Source organism: Halyomorpha halys, unplaced genomic scaffold (genome assembly GCF_000696795.3).
Source record: "Halyomorpha halys isolate HHAL.00 unplaced genomic scaffold, Hhal_1.1 Scaffold110.1, whole genome shotgun sequence".
In the NCBI taxonomy this organism is placed as follows: Eukaryota; Metazoa; Arthropoda; class Insecta; order Hemiptera; family Pentatomidae; genus Halyomorpha; species Halyomorpha halys.
This window is the reverse complement of record NW_027112640.1, coordinates 138901-157769: the sequence shown is the minus strand read 5'-3', so window position 1 is coordinate 157769 and position 18869 is coordinate 138901. Positions and strand designations below refer to the sequence as shown.

Here is an 18869-nt window from a genome sequence, read left to right as displayed (position 1 = left end):
AAAAAACGACAGGACTTTTTGAATGACCTGGTATTTATAAACTATTTTGAGAATGTGTCATTCACCAAATCCAGTTTACTAATAATTGAAAATTTAAATCAAGACCTTAAAACTTTCACATCATATTATAACACTTAACTTTACAACCAGATTTGTGGATTAACGATTAAAATTATTAGGGATATTAATATATATGGCCACAGGACCTAATTATGAGGATTACTAGCAGATGCAAGCACTTTCTGAAAAGCTTGAAGAATCTAAGCTATCAAGATTTAAAAAATAAAACCAAACCGATTAATATTAAAAAGTATTTCTATACTACATTCACAAAATCTGGCAAATCAAATTATGTAGGAAACACATAATCACATACATAAATTATAAAAGTAAAGAATTAAAACATTCCATTGTTTACAAATTTAGATGGTATATTGGAATTAGGATAACCATTTCTTAATAAAGTTATGATGAGAAATAAAATAATTGGGAGCAAAAATTTTAGAAATACTAATTAACACTTACTGGTGACTAACAAAATGTGTTATTCAAACAGAAAGTACCATAATAGAATTAAAAACAATATAGGTTGGTAAGTACTAATTATTTACCTTGACAATTGTTAACCAATACAATCCAAAAAAAAAAATATATATATATATATGTTTTTAATAAAGTAAAAAAAGCATACACTTGAAAACCACTCAAAATCTCCTGAGCTCGTTTGTCTCGTTCACCTCCTCTTTCTTGAGTGTCAATGTCCATAATAAAGCAGGTCATAGATGCCACATATAACGATACTTCTTCAAAGAAATATAATTCAAACTTGCATAACAATCGTCACTCAATTTTAAACGAAAGATAAAAGAAACAGTAAGGTACACATACAACAAAATGAGTAAAATCACTATTTTACAGAAAACGAACCTAAATGAAACTTAAGCTATTAAAAACCATAAAACTACAATAAAACTCCCATGCTGATGCCATGTAATATTTAAAACGGTCCTAATTCACTTTGCAAATAATCGATATATTGTTTAATATATACACAAACTACTCCCTCTTCTGACATGAAAACTAAGCGAACACTAAATACACACTGACTGACTAGACGGTGCTACTGAGGTTACGTTTGCTAGTCAGTTAACTGCCGGGAGCATGCGCAGTACAGTTTTGGCGTTCCATGGAGGTTTTTTTTTCCCGATCCCTCTAAAACAGAAAGAAAAGTGAATTAATAAGTGCATTACTGTGAAAAAGAAAAGTAATTCATATTGGGTCTTACCTCTTACTACCTTTGGTATTTTAAGGTTACCTGTTATGTTTATTTGTTACTTATGAGATATCCATTCTAAAAGAGGTGCTATTTTTAAATCTGGAGGTGAGGGGCCTCCTCGTGTTGTATCGCATTGACGATGAAATAAAAACAATAATTAATAAAGACAATGGATAATGGTGAAATAATAAGAAAAACAGCCAGAAGTCGAAATAAGTGTGGGGGAGGGGAAGGGGGTGCATCAGAAGATGGAGTTATGAGGTGATGTTGATAGGGTTTTTGGAACTCTTCCTGCCCTGCTACCTCGCAGGAAGGGGGGTGGAGTGATAGACTAGAATACTGGATTGAAGGAAGCAGGGAGACTGTCAAAGAATTTAATGTGTCTCCGTGTGATGTGTTGTTGTACAGTTTCTAACTGTAGTTCGTTATGAATGTGTGTCACGTTACGTCTTTCCAGAGATGTCCCTCGACATGTCTTCTGTAGTGTAATGTTTTGGTATTGTAGTGATTTCAGGGCTGTTGGGTAGAGATAGTGTAGTAGTGGTGCGCCGTGTAGGAGTGAAGGTCGTAGTATTACTTTGTAGATGAGTAATTTGAGTCTGAGTGACAGCCCTGGTGAGTAGATGAGGTGTTTAAGTTGGTACGATGTTGATTTGTATTCTGTTCTGTATGTGTGCAGTGAAAGATAGATGTGTTTCTAGTTTAATGCCTAGATATGTGACATGTTTCTTGGTTTGTATTGTCTGTTCGTTGAGTTTAGGTGCTCTGTTGGGAGTTTTCTTGTATGAGAAAGTTATGGCGTCTGTTTTTTGTGGGTTGATGTGAATGTTTATGTCTCGTAGTTTGTTAGCGATGAGTTGGGCCGCTGCGGCGGCCTGGTCCATGGCCTTGTCTGCATTCATGCTCGCCGAGTATATGGCTGTCATCAGCATATCCAGATATTTGAGCATCGTCAAATTTAGTCCCGACTATGTGGGCAGTATATATATTGAATAAAACTGGCGCAAGGACCGAACCCTGGGGGACGCCACAAGTGACGGACTTGGGGGTGGAGATTTCAGTTTTGATCCGGACTGAGAAAGTCCGATCACTGATGTAGGACCCAATAATGTCGACCAGTTGGTCCGGGAATTGGTGAAGCCTGAATTGTTGGATTAGTATGGAGCGGGATACAGATTCAAATTCCTGTGTACAGTCTTGTGAAATCATTGCTGTGGCAAGGTTCCTATTTAGGTTGTTTGCTGCATCCCTTTGCAGCTTGACCACATTGTGGTAGCAGCTCACACCAGCCGGTTTGTTCCGGGGGGATGACGTCGTGTGTGTCACAGTGTCCATGGAGGGCAGTGCCATTTCTCATACTGTTTAGATATTTGTTCCAAGGGACCGTATACCAAGCTCGAAACCGGTTGCAATCTGTCAAGGGACTCTAGCAAATCGAACATGCGCCCACGTTTCATTTCTTTCCCTTCCCTATTGGGTTAGTGGGGAAGGCTTGGAACAAATAATGTTGGGAATTGTCAGAAGTTTTGAAGGAAGGTAATAGGCTATTGTCTCTTTCTGACGAATAAGAAATAAATATTACTGATTCCATTTAATGTTTTTTTTCTCTAAAAATTAAAAAACCATAATGAGGATTTTAGTAAAGTAGGTAACGAAAAAATTATAATCGTCGTATGAAACCCTTAAATACAATTTTTCAAATAAATTAAAACTTAGAAATTTTTCTTCTTGATTTATCTGAAGGATTTTAGGATTTTTATCCTCTACTCCTTTAATCCTCTACAGTTTATCCAATTCCAATGTTAATACAACCGTTGGAAAGCTGTATGTCTGATATCTTAACCCTTAGTAGCAAAATTTAGGTTTAATTTTATACTACCTTATAAGGTCAAAATTTTAGTTTTAAATAAAGAAAAACTTTTCAAACATTTCATTTTATATCTCCGGTTCTGATTTGTTTTATGAGATCCAGTCTGTGCCTCTAGGTGCTTAGGTAACAGAGCCCTAAACACAGTTTCGTGAAGATTAGTTGAGTCATATTGAAGTTATTTCTATTTTTTTTAATTTTGTCAATATACTGTGAAGCGAATATTCTCTGGGCCAAAAAGGTTTATTTTCCGTTCTGTTTTTTTTGGAAATTCGTATTTAAACGTTTCTTGGTGTACTAAAACTAATATGAACTTCGTTTCACTTCTTAAATTGGAAAAAATTAAGTTTATTTTAAGAAAAACAAGCAGTATTTTAATTTGGAAAATGTTAGTTCCAAATAAAAGTTGTAGTAATACGAAATGTGGTCTAAATTGCACAAGGTTTTCTATTCCACGATCAAACTTATCTTCAGGAAGGCAGAGATTTTAGTATTTACACCGATCATCTCCCACTTATGTACACTTTTAAAACGAATGGGAAGATGTCATCTAGGCAAATACGTTACTTGACCTACAAAAGCCATTTTGACTGACATTATGATGTAGTTGTTGTTGTCGGGGGCTTTAGTTAGGGCGTAAAACCGTGAGGTCATCAACGCCCATGTTTCGCGCTTTATAATTCTATTTCACTTTATTTTTCTCTTTAAATAATTACTTCTTTTGGAATTTTTTAGTACGTATAACAAATTTTCTGGTATATCGCGGAATAGAAATGACCTCAAATATGTGACTGATCGTAAGTACACTATTGCAGTATTGACATTTTGGCGGTGGCTGCTTACTGGTCAGATATGTATGAGTTAAACTTGTATGACCTATTCTCAATCTGGCAATAGCTACCTCCTCCCTGCGATTGGAACGGTTTGATGGGGTCCATGGTTTAATTTTTTTTTTTTAATAGTTTTTAATTTGCTTGGCGGGCTTTCATTTCACATGGCTTGCCAACTAGATGATTTTTCATATACGGCAAAGGTTCGTAAAATACATCAGCTAACGCTTTGACAAGAATGGAATCTATTTTAAAAAGAAACATTTTTCAGAGCCATTCTTCACCCTAAACAAAGGAAACTATGTCCTTAAAAGAATAATGTTGATATCAAGTTATGGTAAGTGACTGTTGTTTGAAAGTAAAAAATTGTATTGGAAGATTAATAATGGACCGTAGTAGATTATAGGAGGATAGTCTGGATAGCGATCAGCTAAGGTACAAAATAGTAAAACGTTACCTTTAAATAGTTTTATTTGTACTATTTTATACCTTTATAGACAAATATATTGCATTTTAAAGCATTAAAAACTATGAACATTATTGCTCTAACTGTTTCAGAACAAAGAGGTGTTTTTTTTTCTGAACATAATGATTATCATATCTCAAAAATAATTTTTTTGAAGACACTGCGTTCTTTAAAAGCAAGTCAGAGCAAAGCTTTCACATTATTTGCCTCTAATAAATTTGCCTATAAAGTAAAAGAAATTTATTAAGAAACAATCTGTCTATGATAAAGGATAACCAAAGAAACTAGTAACCTCCCATATTAGTAACATAGCAGTCCGAGAATAAGTGAAGAAAGCGTTCCAAGTGTCTACCCAATCCCTTACTGGGCAACGCTCGATCATGCGCAGTATATCAATCCGGAACTCGGTTGCACGTTGGAGTTACCAGGTTTCGGACTGCGTCTTGGAACTAAGGTGTTATTATGTTTGATGAATAAAAATTCTGTAAAAAATACTAAATACTTATACAATTGGTTAACTAAGATTATTATGCAGATAAAAAATCATAATTGTCAGTACATTGATGGTTTAAATTGTTAAGATACTTTAAGGTCTATTCCACAGTTTAAAATCAATGGTAGTTAATATAACAGTTAATAGAGGGTGCCAACTTCATTATAGTGGTCAATATGGAAATTGACTTAAAATAGTTGCCAATATACGTCAACGAATTTACGTGAAAAATATTATAATTATTTTTAAATTTTAAAATGAACACAAATAATAATTTGTATTATACTTTGTGTAAATAGTTAAACTAATTTTATGACGAATGATTCTTAGGAGAAAAAAAAATTCATTTTAAAAATATTTCTCAGCTTATTTTTTAACTTTCTTTTTCGTTAATGGGTCTGGTCCACAATTAAATTCGTTATTCCTACGATCAGGAAAGTTGGGCTTAACATCTGTTTTTGTCAATATTCAGAGATATACCATTTCAAAGATAAACAGAAGGGTGTCTGTCAATTAGGGTAGTCAGCAAATATTTTCTATCCATGAAGAATAGATGCTCAATATAGATGTTAAATTTTGTTTGAAATTTCCTCTTAAATTGACTTAAGCACCTATTTTTCTCACAGCTAGTCATCATGATTCCTGGAGGTGTATATCATTTCTCAGATAATGCCACTTCTGATACTTCTAATGTTCCTGTTGATACATCACAAGCTAGAAATCCTTTATTATGCTATATTTGCAAAGATTACTTTTCTGAACCATGTCTTCTTTCATGTTATCATACATTTTGTGCAAGATGCCTACAGAATAAGTCAGTTGATAGCAAATTAAGCTGCCCCACTTGTGGGTAAGCATGGATATTTATTTTGTCAATTTCAGTTTATGTTGAACTTGATTTAGGTTTAATTTTTATCAACATTTCAGATCTAGTACATCAATGAAGGACAATTGCCTTCTTCCTCCACCCGATACTGTGATGCGACATCTGATTGATTTAGCAAATACTGATAATCCTCCTTGCTCAAATTGTGACAAACGGGATAGACCATCCATGTTTTTCTGCAATACATGTGGTATTTAGTATATGTTGCATTTAAAGTAATTCTGATGATTTTTTTAAACTCATTATTCAAGACTTTTTTCTTTTTTTTCAGTGTCCATGAATATGTTGATTTTTTTTCTTTTGGCAGTGGAATATTAAGTTATCTCTGAATTTTCTAAGGTTTTTTCTTTTTATCCTATCTATTTTATAATTTATTTTAATTTTAAGTTAAATTCACCAATTATCAATTTTTTTATTTTTATTTTACAAATCGTATTTTTTTTTTTTCCATTTTCTTTCTATTTGAAGTAATGTTTGCATTTCAATAAAATATTTACAATGAATTTAGTACTTATGATTATTTTTATTTATCAATTCCACAAAAGTTTCACCTCTGTGGCATGAAAATTTCATTATTTCAGTACCCCAGGTATCTTATGTGTTGAGATATTAAGTTTATGCATTGGTTTATAGTCATCATATTCTTCTCTCTTCAGAGCCTCAGCCGAGCAGCTTTATCTGTTAAATCTCCATTTATTTATTTTCTCCTCAAAAACTTAAAATTTAACTTAAAAGGTCTGTTTGACATTCTCTGTTAGTGAATAAGTTGTTCTAATTCTATAATTCATGTGGAAGTAATCACATCAAACTTCTGGAATCATGCAACTGCCAAAATTGGGTGACATTTGACACACAATTGTATTACAATTCTTCTTGAGTGTAATTAATTCATACCAATTAGTCAAAGAATATCTATACTTTGTGTAAAAGGTTGATTCAAAAGTTCATACATATGTATACACTGGTTTGTAATGATTCTTCAAACTAATTTAAACCAAGGAGGTTCTGATAAGTAAAAAAATTCAGGTGACTGAATAGGAAAAAAATGTGACTTTACTAATGACAAATACATTTAAAAAGAAAATTGGTATATTGAAAATTATTGAGATATTGAATTTTTGATTATTTTCTTGAAAATTTGTTGTTTGGAAATTTTCTTTTTTTGCAAACTTTATAACCTGCAAGTGTAGCCAAATGACAAAAATTTTGATTCTGATTGTTGGAGATGACACTGAATATCCTGGATCTCCATCTAATTAATCAAGTTTGACACTTGGTAGAGAGGTTACTAAGAGGTCTTGAAATCTCCCACATACCTCAAAGAAGCTTGAAATTGCAGCTAAATAGAAATGGAAAAAATATTTAACATTATCTGTTGGAGTATACTATGCCTGTGATGGAATGTTTAGCCAGAATAGAATTGATGATGTATTTTTGAAATGTAATTCATATTTTTTATTTTTATTTTTGAAAACTGAGTATTTCATAATGTCACAAGATTCAAGCTCCTATTTGAATTTCAACAATTCAGTATCTTCTGAAACTATAATTTTCATATGAAAAACAATTTGATAACTTTAATTCTGTATTTTTGTTCACTATATTTAAAAAAATAATTATTTATTATGATTACTTTGTATTTATCAGTTACTTAATTAATTTCTAAAATTGTTATTATAGGTCAAGCACTATGTCCTACTTGTCGAGAAAACACACATAGAGCCAAAATGTTCTCTACTCATGAGGTTATACCCATGTCTAAATGTGCAAAAGATGGACACAGAAGAGTAATTTATTTGAAATATTAATATTTTGGTTTTGTAAATATTTATATAAATAATAAAAAAGTCTATAAAATAAATTTTTGTATTTTTTCCAGTGCCCGGTCCATGGAGAACAGTATATAATGTTTTCCAATTCACAAAGATCTATGCTATGTGTGAATTGTTTTAGAGATACTCCAGCAGAAGCAAGGCTTCATTGCGTTGATATTGATACAGCATATTCACAAGCCTGTAAAAATCTGGAAAGGTCATTGATGGTAAGTTGGGCTATTGCTATCAATCTTGTTGTTGTAATTGTATGTAAGTTTACTATCATTTTGTTTTCAATATACCCTGATGTTTAAAGATTAAATTTCTAAACATTTATTATATGTGTCTATGTAGGAATCCATCCTCCTTAAGGATTAGAATTTTTATCTTTTGAATTTGTTATTGTACAATAAATGTTTTCTGACCCTGATTTAGATAATACGGATTGTTTAGATTAAACATTGTCTTAATTGTTGAATTTTAGACTAATATCAGTCTTATATGGCACAATTGGAGTTCCGATGTTATAACATAAAAGACTGGAAGCAATAAACCAATCAGAGTGGAATTAATCAAAGTAGCATTGACAATTATGCAAAATAAAAAAGAGGAGAAAATAGAGAAATGTGGTTTGAGAAGTTCTTTAGTTGAGTGCTGTGTTTAAAATAATCTTATGTAGGTCATAAGTCATTTGGTACTATTTAAAACTACAAATATAATTGTTTTACTTTCACTTACCTATTTATAAAATATGTAGTAAGGGGGAGTATTGTAATCGTGAAAATTTTTTAATCCAAGTTTTCAACAGAAATCTATATTTTAAGGTATTCTGTTTCCAAATGACTGAGTTTCACAAAATGATCTGTGGGTACATGAACGGACTAGCTCAAAAATGAAAATTTTAATGAAACTGAAATTAAGTATTTATTCACTCGATAGGCTTACAACAACTTTTTTAAAATAAAATCTTTGAGCCAAGTAGTCCAAATCTGAAGGATTTTCTCTATATGTAGAGTTCCTCTATCACTTTTACTATAAATAAGGGAGTACTGGCCCTGTTGAATCTGACCATTTGCTTTAATTTACTTTTAATTCTCAAATATTCAATTTTTATTTACTTTAGGTGAAATATAGTATTAGAAAATGAGGATTACTAATAAATTTCTTCGATTTATTAGAGTGTTCGAGAGATACAGGGACTTGTTAGGAGTGGTGTTGTATCTTGCCGAACTCTTTTAGAAGAACTCCATCATAATACCAATACTGAAAAATCTACAATACACTCATTTTGCCAAGGGATGCAAGATGTCATTACTAAAACCCAGGCGGCTATGCTCCTCGAGGTTCAAAGGTAATCAATATTTTTTTCTAATCACATCAAACGTCAAGAATTCTTTGTTGCTCCAGTGAATGAATAATTAACTTTTTATTTAATTTTTTTCAGACAATACGAAAGCAAAGAAAGGGTTTTACATTCACAATTGATGTCCCTTAGTGGTGTGATTCCAATCTTACAAACCCACTTACTTCTCTGTCATACCTTCTCAAGCATGGCTACAAAATTTCAGTTTCTTGATCTTGTTTATCCTATGATTGACCGACTAACTTCAGTATCTCAACTCACCCAGCCAATCAGGTGTAATTTAGCTTGCAATTTAATTGTTTCTAAATAAATATATAAAACAATTTAATTCTTTGAGTTAAGAAAACAAATAATACCCTGCTTTATTTTATGAATAGGCCCCTACAAACTAGCCAGATAAGAACGAACTATAAATCTGAATTTGCCCAGAGCTTGGAGCCTTGGATAGGAAAACCACTACCACCTATCCCAACATCTCAATCTCAAAGTATACTTATTTCATTTTTAAATTATAATTTTTGTTAATTCTTTATTAAAATTACCTATAATGGCTGGAAATGTCTCACAGGTGGCTCTGCGAGTGATATTGGACAGTCTTCTCAGCAAGGAAAACAAATTCCCAAACTGAAACCTGTTGATGAAGGACAGTTTACGAACCATTGCCGATCTTTTGAGAATCAAATGAAGGTATTAAATTAACTTAGGGCATAGGTAAAATTATTCTCAATAATGGATAATGATTTATTCCATCAGTTTCATTAAACAATGATGAATGATTATTTAAACCACGAATAACAGGCAATTAAAAAAAAAATTTTCCTCAGAATCGAAAATTTACTCTCACATTTTATAATTTAGACCCCAGAGAACAACTTCGTTTCTTTGTCTGTCGATCTATAGTCAAATTTATGTTTGAGCATAATCGATAGAATCATTTATTTGGTTTAGATGAAATTTTCAAGGATTATGAGGGTTGATACTAGATGGTCTCACATCCTTTTTATTAAATTTCATCCATTACTTTCCCTTATGCAGGTATAAATCTATTTTCCATGGCTTATCTATATTTCAAAGACGATCCTTCTGATTCGTTGGAAAAATAAGAAAAAAACTAAAATTATTTAGTATTTTTTATATGTATAAGGTTTTATTATTTAAATATAATATGTACAATAAATACTGTATTGCTTCAGTATACACCTTTATAAAACTCTTTTTTTCTTATCTACTTATTACATATCAAATATGTTTTACATTTTGGTAAAAAATTAACTGAAGGAAAGAAAACCAGTTTTGAAATAAACTACATTTTATTTAGAAATAAAATACTGATCCTTTAAAATAAAATAAAGGTTGTTTAGTGATGATTTCTACCATAACATACATTAGGTTCTGTTATATTTATAACTACGAGTTGTTTTTATATAATTTGTGAGTTCAGATATTAATGGTTTTAAAGAGTTAGGGCAAGATAGGAAGAAATTTTGAGTCAATAAAATAGCAAATCTTCCAGATCCTGTAACAGCAGTTCCCAAAGTGGGTGCTTCAAGCATATTTTGAGAAAGTGGCATTCGAATGCCACTTTCTCAAAATATTTAAAAGAAAAAAAAAATTAAAATTAGAGTATAAAATGTAATTCAGCATTTACTTTGCACTGTTTTATCTTTTTTTCTGATGTATCCAAGTGTTCTAAGGAAAATTGTGGCAATATTTTTATATCTTTATAGCTCGAAACAAGTGCCAAAAAAATGTTTTAACCCAAAAAGGGTGCTTTGGGAAAAAAAAAATTTGGAATCCACTGCTCTATGAACTAATGGACAATTTATAAGGTTAATACAAAACAGAAGTAATAAAAACCATTTACCCATATGATCACCCTGTTATAGAAATCTATAATAGTAATAAATACACCAAAAAAGTGATGGTTGTTTGTGATGGATATGGCAAATACTTATACTTCATAATAGAATCTATATTAGGCCAAAAAATTGTCATTCTGATTTAGGGTTCAAAATGAACAGTTTTATATTATTTATTTTCAGTCAATTAGTAGTTTTTCATCAGGAATACATGCAAAACTATGAAAATTAAAATCACTTATAGAACATGGTATATTAAATGAAAATGATTTATAAACTATGATTGTGTTTCATTATGCACCTTACCCCACACCTAACATGTTGATATTTATTATTTGAATTAATTTTATATTATATATTATATTATCTGGTTCAACAATGCTTTCAGGAACTTGGTGGTGAAGTATCAGGCGTGAGAGAAAGGTTAAGTCAGTTACAAAGAGATGTAGCTGTTATCAAAAGAGCTGCTCTTCAACCTTTAGTTAAAAGGCACAACTCTATTGCAAGGGATTGTATTAGGCTAGATTCTACGTTGCAGAGGTAATTATAATTTATTTTTCCTTTCTCTAAGGAGAAGGCTTTGTGTCTAATATCTTACTATGATAATATTAAATTATAAAATTATTCTTCACATAGTAATAAAAAATTTGGAGGTTCAATTCACCATTCTGTCCTCATTGATAATTTAACTGACTCTTCATTGATGAGTTGTTCACATTAATTTTTATTCTACTTCTGTGGTCACATTAACATTGTTATGGATATGATCTCATTCCTGATTAATATTTGTTTGACTGTGTTGGCTCATGCACAATGGGGTCAGCCTGATTAATGATTTCATTTCCATAGTTATTTTATAATTAGTTTTATAATTTCACTAACCCTACATCTAAGCCTTTCAGTTGACTTCATAACTGGATAAAATCATCCTTAGTATATTCAATATTGATTATACAACAATTTAGCATTCAATAATGCAGAAAGAAATTTTATTAAACTGTTTTTTCTATTTCTTGCATACTTTTACAAAGAAAAATATTAAAATTTTTCAACAAGAAATTATGTTAAAATACTTTTCCGAAAACTGTTGAAATTGAAATTAATCAAATTGTCAACTGAAAAAAGTACCATAAAGTATTTCCTCAATGACTAATAAAAAAAGATCTGTTCTGAAATTGGCCAAGAATAATTTCAACTCTAAGCAGGAGGTGGGGGTAAGTGAAAGTTATGTGATGAGCGCACGATACCAGATTTTTTATTTTTTTCAAAGATACCATCAAGAACTTGAAAGAGCTCGTGGATCTTTTGAAACTTCCTGGCAGGATCAGTTGCGTCGAATCAGACTGGAGCAAGATATTTTTCAGTCGCAGGTATATTTATATTTATGTTTACATTGAATTATTTTGAAATTTGGAAATACGTGCTTTAATTTCTAAATTTTATATTTTTTATGAATGAAATTATTTATAAATATTTTTATATATTATATTGTTTATAAAATTCATTTTGTGTTAATAAATATTTATTTTACTAGCCGTTGTCAATTGTACATATATGGAGTTTTATAAAACCTGTTATATTGAATGAATTAGTAATTTTAATTCTTCAAATGAGAAAGGTATAACTTTGTGAGTTCTCCAATCTTCTGGACCTGAGTTTGAGTCTGGCTGTGACAGTTGATCATTTATTTTGTTTTATCAGCCATGGATTGATCTTGGGGTCGGGAGACCCTCGTAGGGCACACCCAGCATCTGTAAAGTGGATACTTTTCATTAAGAAGAAAACCTGAATGTTGAGTGTGGTTCTGATCAAATTATCTCCTTGCACAACCGTCAGTCTAGTAACAGTACTTCATTACCAAGTACTGACCCAAGACCATCATGGGCTGTTGTGTTACACATTTTTTAAAAATATTTTTTCTTTAATATTCAAAATATAAGCCTTTACTTTTTATTTTCCACTATTTTAACTCTTCTTTCAGGGAATGGGTGTTAAAGTAGTGGAAAATAAAAATAGAGTTAAGTTTACAGTTGAATGTTGTGATGATAGCAATCCTCAAAAATGAACTATTTATCATTTTTTATTTCTAAGATTCTATAATGATAAATTAGTCACCATTTTTCATTATAGAATTTTAAGTTATATATTTGGATTTTTTAAATTTTGAATTAGAAAATCTAAGTTTGTAAAATCAATAAACTAATAGATCCATTGTAAAGTGGCCAAATGATGATCAACTTGGTCACTAATCTTGTTGCATTATTGAAGACGATGTTCAACTTATGTGGGTAGGTTGGTGGTTGATATTTCATGTTTAAAACAATATTCATGTTTATCAAACTGGTTTGATTACCTCAACACGTCATGTTGATACAAGATTGGCAAATAAGTTGATTGGAGGCCTCTAAAAATAATGTTGAACTTAATAAATATTATATACATATTGATATTATTTAACTAGAAATTAATTTTGTTTTTACAGATAAGTGAAGTTGTGAGAGTACGATGTGAGGTAAAACAACTATCAACTGTAGCTCAAGAGTTAGAACCCTCAGTAAAACGTTTAAGTTCTCAAGCAATGGAAGATTTTTCTGCTCTCGTTTCTGCACATTCTGCTGACCTTAAGTAAGCTTTGAAATCTAGTTTTTTTTTTTAAATTTAGCTCTATCTACTATGTAACGACTGGTTTAACCATTGATTGTCAATGTCCCTAAATATCACGTCTCAATGAAAATTCCACTTGCTGGACTTAATAATTTTTTCCGTTATAGAATAAAATCTATGGGAGGAGCCATGTTTAAAAAAATATTTTTTGTATAATGAAGTTGAGTAGTTCATCTAATTTGACAAAATTTATGCTAGATCATGACAACACATCTCCAAATTCAGTCCTAATTGAACAAACTTTTTATTTTTTTAATTTAGGTGTGCTGAGAAAAATATTTTTACACTGTTTGATAAAATTTATATGGGACTGACTAGATACCAACCCCCACAATCCCTGAAAATTTCATCAAAATTGAACTAACGGTTTGATCGATTATGCCTTACAAACACAGAACTGTATTGATGTCTAAAACGTGAAATGTGAGGGAAAATGTTCGATTCTGAGGACTTTTTTTAATTTCCTGCATGAGCTTCATGTACTACTTTAAATGCATAACATTTTGTCAGAATGTGGTGAATTAATTCTTATTATTAACATTGAACTGCTACATTATCTATATTTAAGTATAGATCTAACATTTGTAGCAACTACATAAGAAGGATATATCTGAATTTTTTCGTACATACCTGATTTTTTATTTCCAAGTGTGTTTTAATCTGAAATGAAGATTAAAGCTAAATTAAGATAAAATTATTTATTTTCTTTCCTCTCCATTTATTATATACATGTCAATCTTTTATGACAGAAAATAATTTAAACATTTACTGTTGATATAATTTTAATTTTAGATATTTAATGGAACATGGTAGTCATAAGGGCGGTAGTTCTCAAACCTTGGATAAAGTTAAAGGTATTTGAATTTTTTTTTTATATGTCAACTGTTTACTTTTTCAGTTCTAAACAAAATTGAAATTTGCACACAATTCTAAAACATTTTTTTCAGATGCGTTGTCAGATGGAGGTAAAAGTGATCACTATGTGAGAGCACAGGACCATCGTATTCGGGGTGTGATAAGCCATTTGATGGAAAAGGTTATTAGTTTAAATTATTAAAAATAATATTTTATTGCTCATATATAAAAAATTCACTTTTGTACAGCTTATGATTCATTATTTACTTCATTATTTATTGCACTACAAGAAATACTTCTGAAGTTACAAAGATATATGCTGCACTCCCCTCTATTCTGCCTCCTTTAAAAACAAGAACATACTATTTTTAAATAATGATATTATTGACAATTGCGAGGACACTAGATTAATTCTACTTGAGCTGGGAAGTATCCATGTGACATTTTGTAACTGAAAATTACCAAACTGAATCATAATACACAACGAAACTGAGCTAGGAGGTTATTTTTAGACATTTATAACATCAACTAAAATGCCAGTTCTTAATTTAGTGCTAGTACGCTTAAAGGTCCTTTGGTAAGTTGTTTATCTCTGTATATTTCACCTGTTGAAATAGGTCAATGTCCGGTCATGGGAGAGTCGGGAAACACATAGTTTTGTGAGGATTTATTGTTGAAACTATTTTATTAATTATATTTTCTGATGTTCGTGTGTCAGCTGAAAGGTTTTAATAGTAACTGCATAATATAAGTGACTCAAAATATATTTTCAAGTTAATCAGCTACTTCAATTATTTTCTGAGTGGACCCCCGTTGCCCCCAAGTTAGGAATGGAGTGAATCACACTTGGTTCAGTTTCCGGCTTGGTCTACAGACTTCTATTGATTGGGAATTCATGAGATTTTTTAATTTTAAATGAGATTTGGTATCTGTTTCCTTGTTAATGCTGTGTATAGAATTTTCCTAATTTGTTTACGATAATTTCTTTGAATAAAAATTAATTACAATTGCTTGTTTCTTTTTTTGTATTAATAAATGTTTATTCTTATTACTCAGTTGATAAGTTTTTGTTTTTGATTATGTAAGGTTCGAACCAAAGAAGATCACAGAAAAAAATCACCTGTACAAGAAGATCGAGTGATAGTGCCAAGGGAGCTGCCTAAAGAAAGGAAAGAGTCGATAGCGTCAACGAAAAGTTTGTCTTCAACTAGTAAATGTCATTTTTTTAAATATCAGTGTGTATGCTTGATTAGAAAATTGTTTAAACCCTGTGTGAATATTGTAGCTCATTGTATAAAATGAAAGTCAGTTTTTATCAATTTACACATCCTTACTGTCTTAGCTTTTATAAACACCATTTTATGTAAAAAAAATAAAATTTCTTTTATTCCTTTTGTTTAGTTAGTATCAAGTGTAGCCTTCTTTAAGAATATTCCAGTGAAAGAGTTGGTCATCTGAAACTGACTTCATTAAAAATTCTTGTTTATTATATGAATTTTAAATGTACCTTGTGGTTCTTAAGCCAAGTCAGAATTTTAATATTTTTTGGAATGGAAAAGGGACTGTGGGTAAAAGAATTGTTTATTAATGTCTTGAAAAAGTTTGGTTCAAATTTATTATCTAAGACCCAGGAAGTCTCATAACTAAACTGATAATGGCCAACTGAGCACTATAGTAGTGTCTCTTTTGGCTAAAATCACCAAATAAACAGCTTGGAGAAGGAGTTTTAGCTATTTATGGACATTTATAGGAAATTGATTTGTTAAAAAAAGTAAATGAATGTATATCACACATATTGTTTAAATTAGAGAACATGAATTATAAATTTGTTTTTCCATCTGCTTCAAAACTTCTTTAACTTTTTTTTTATCTGGTTTTCGAAACATTTTTTTAAATTGAGTAAAAGTGTACCAATCTTTCACGATTATCAGGAAGGTCAATGGATAGAGACAAGATTAGGCCCCTTCTTCATCATTGTTTCCTTTGATGGCTAGGTCAGGGATTAAAATGAGGAATTCGGTGGTTCTCATGAGGTTCTCTAGGCTTCTATAGAGCTTTCTCTGCACCTCAGTTGGAGAGGGCTCCATCAGTATCCTTTGCTCAGAAATCTGCTTGCACATTGGTATTTTGTTCACCTTCTCTATACTCGCAGAGAGGACTGGAGCTAATATGGAGCTTCCGGAACACATGGGCTCTGTGACAGTTGTGCCCCATTCGTATGCAAAAAATGAGGACCTATTCTGTTCAAGTGATTTGGTTGATGGCATCTCCGGGATCATGATGTGGATGGTTCCTAATCCATCGTTACCAAATGGTGACTTTATTAAGTGTCTTAACTTCATTGAGGCTGAGGTCACAGTTGAACTGCTGACCCAAGGTCCCCTCCTTTGCCAACTGGTCAACCCTCTTGTTTCCAGCAAGGCCTCTGTGTCCAGTTTTCCATTGCAGAACGACTTTCTTAAGCATGATCATCACACTTTCAAGTTCCTTGGCAAGGCCTTTTCCCCACTTGGACTTGAGAGTCTGCCACACTGATCCTACATCAGTAAGGAACACAATTTTTGAATTTTAGGGTCTTAATTAATTAATAGAGTGTCCTAAGCAGTTTCAATGCATCACAGATAGCTCCTTGCTCAGCCTTTTAATTAAAAAAAGCAAAATCATTTTGAGCAGCCTTTTCAATAATGTTCCCTGAAGGAAACTGCAGACCTCTTTGTCTATAGTTACATTTGTGGCCAATCTGTCAGTATATGTTCGAGTCCAATCGTCTTTTGGGTACTTATTGTTTATACACTGCATGGAAAAATATTTCATAAGTTCCTGAGGAATGTTCTCCTTGCTTTTAATACCAGGGAGAGATTCAATAAGGGAGGGCTGTCTTCTACTACTTTTGATCATTGGTTTTCATGAGTGTTATGGTTATTGTCCACTTCTTGGTCCACTGACAGAGCCATTTGCATTCTGTATTTCGCAGTGAGGGTAGAAGTTAATGTACTCTTGAGAGCGATGTCATCTGTGGACAGGGATGCTTTGATATTATTTGGCAGAGCAGTACTCCTCCCTAGGCCCCACCGTTTCCAAATTTCCTTGCCCAGCTCCTTGTATTTCTTGAGCTGACTCGACCATTAAGATAGTCATTGAGCCATAGTAGAGCTTTCCCATTTATTTCTATGTTAGTTGCCTTTATTATTAAGCTCACTTTCCATTCCTTATTGAAACCTTTTGGAGGCCAATCCATACTCTAACCTTGTACTCCTGTTTTTGAAAACTGTCCTCTATTTCTTGAGCAACTTGATCTTCAGTTGAGCGGAATCTGCGGAAGCATGCTTATTCGGAAACTATGAGTTCATTTCTTTCAAGAAGCCAGATGAACTAATTGTTCAGTGCTCTTTCTATCAGGTTTCCTATGCAACTAAGAAGAGTGATGGGACGGTAGCTGTTTGAGTTGCTCAGGCATGGCCACATTGTACAATTTATTCGGTTTGATTGGAATAGTCCATTTTTTTTTTTTTTTTTTTTTAGTTTTTTTGAGTTATTAAGAAATAATCACATCATATAGCGATTACCATAAGCTGGATGTTTTTTATTAAAATCTGTGAAATAAAAATTAATTAAAATAAACTAACTACAGAAATAAACCTATTTGTTGTGAGGAGAGGTCTGCTCGTGTATTTAGTTAACCACTTCACTACCAATTATGAAAAAAATTGCCTTTAGATCTCTTAATGAGGTTTTAAGAATGGAAAATACGAGTTTTTGCTTTTTTGGGGGGTCTAACAATAGGTTGTTGCCTCAGTGGTTGGGCAAGGTATCCTTATGTGTCACTTTGGTAGGGGCAAGGTGCCCCAGGAGTACGAGGAAGCAATCTTATTTCCCGTATTTACTTTATCCTACAGACAATTTGAAGTGTCCACTGGGACGTATTGTCCCAATGTTACTGAAAGGGTTAAACACAATGAGTTTTTGGTCTGTAGGTAACCACTATGAATATTGAAATATTTGAACTTGGTATATTAGATAGATAGAAGTGTTATTACTTTTTTTTTTTTTATTACTTATTATTATGAAATTACTGAACAAATTTTTGACTATGAATTTTTTTGGCTTGTCGAGGTGTCCAGTTAAACTTGTGATCTAAACATAAATATAAAAAAAAATTAAATTACAGTATCAGAATATAAAAAAATTCTTTTCTACTAAGCAGTTAATGCTAAATTATATTATTTCAGCAACTCATTTCTGTAGTTAACAGTTGTTTTTAAATAAAGATAAATCTTTATAATCTGGCCTGTTCAGAATTTTCACAGTTTCCAACAAATATAGTGTTGTTGCTTTCCTAAAAATGATACTCCAAATTCCTTCAATATTGTGCAAGCTACTATAAAATGAAACATATCTTCAGTGCATATATGTTACATAAGGGACAGTTTTCTCTCTAAGATTTAGCTTACCTCTTGCTTTAAAAATTAGTCAAATAAAGCAGAGATTATACCCTT

General features: G+C 31.6%; 2 protein-coding genes across 2 annotated transcripts in view; one reads left to right on the top strand and one right to left on the bottom strand.

Moving 5' to 3' along the window:
• The window catches only part of PrBP (Prenyl-binding protein), an 11003-nt gene extending 9900 nt beyond the window's left edge, over window positions 1-1103 (bottom strand). The window contains exon 1 of the mRNA XM_014415965.3: window positions 692-1103. Coding sequence (XP_014271451.1) covers window positions 692-780 — 89 coding nt within the window. The 5' untranslated portion in view covers window positions 781-1103. The remainder of the gene's footprint in view (window positions 1-691) is intronic.
• Window positions 1104-5265: 4162 nt separating this feature from the next.
• Window positions 5266-18869, top strand: part of LOC106677824 (RING finger protein 207) — a gene marked incomplete at its 5' end in the record, with an annotated part of 31498 nt that continues 17894 nt past the window's right edge. Inside the window, 14 exon segments of the mRNA XM_024361036.2 lie at window positions 5266-5782; window positions 5860-6008; window positions 7499-7605; window positions 7698-7859; window positions 8811-8983; window positions 9077-9268; window positions 9373-9482; window positions 9564-9682; window positions 11243-11394; window positions 12125-12224; window positions 13337-13479; window positions 14311-14372; window positions 14466-14554; window positions 15460-15583. Of these exon segments, the coding sequence (XP_024216804.2) occupies window positions 5568-5782; window positions 5860-6008; window positions 7499-7605; window positions 7698-7859; window positions 8811-8983; window positions 9077-9268; window positions 9373-9482; window positions 9564-9682; window positions 11243-11394; window positions 12125-12224; window positions 13337-13479; window positions 14311-14372; window positions 14466-14554; window positions 15460-15583 (1897 nt within the window).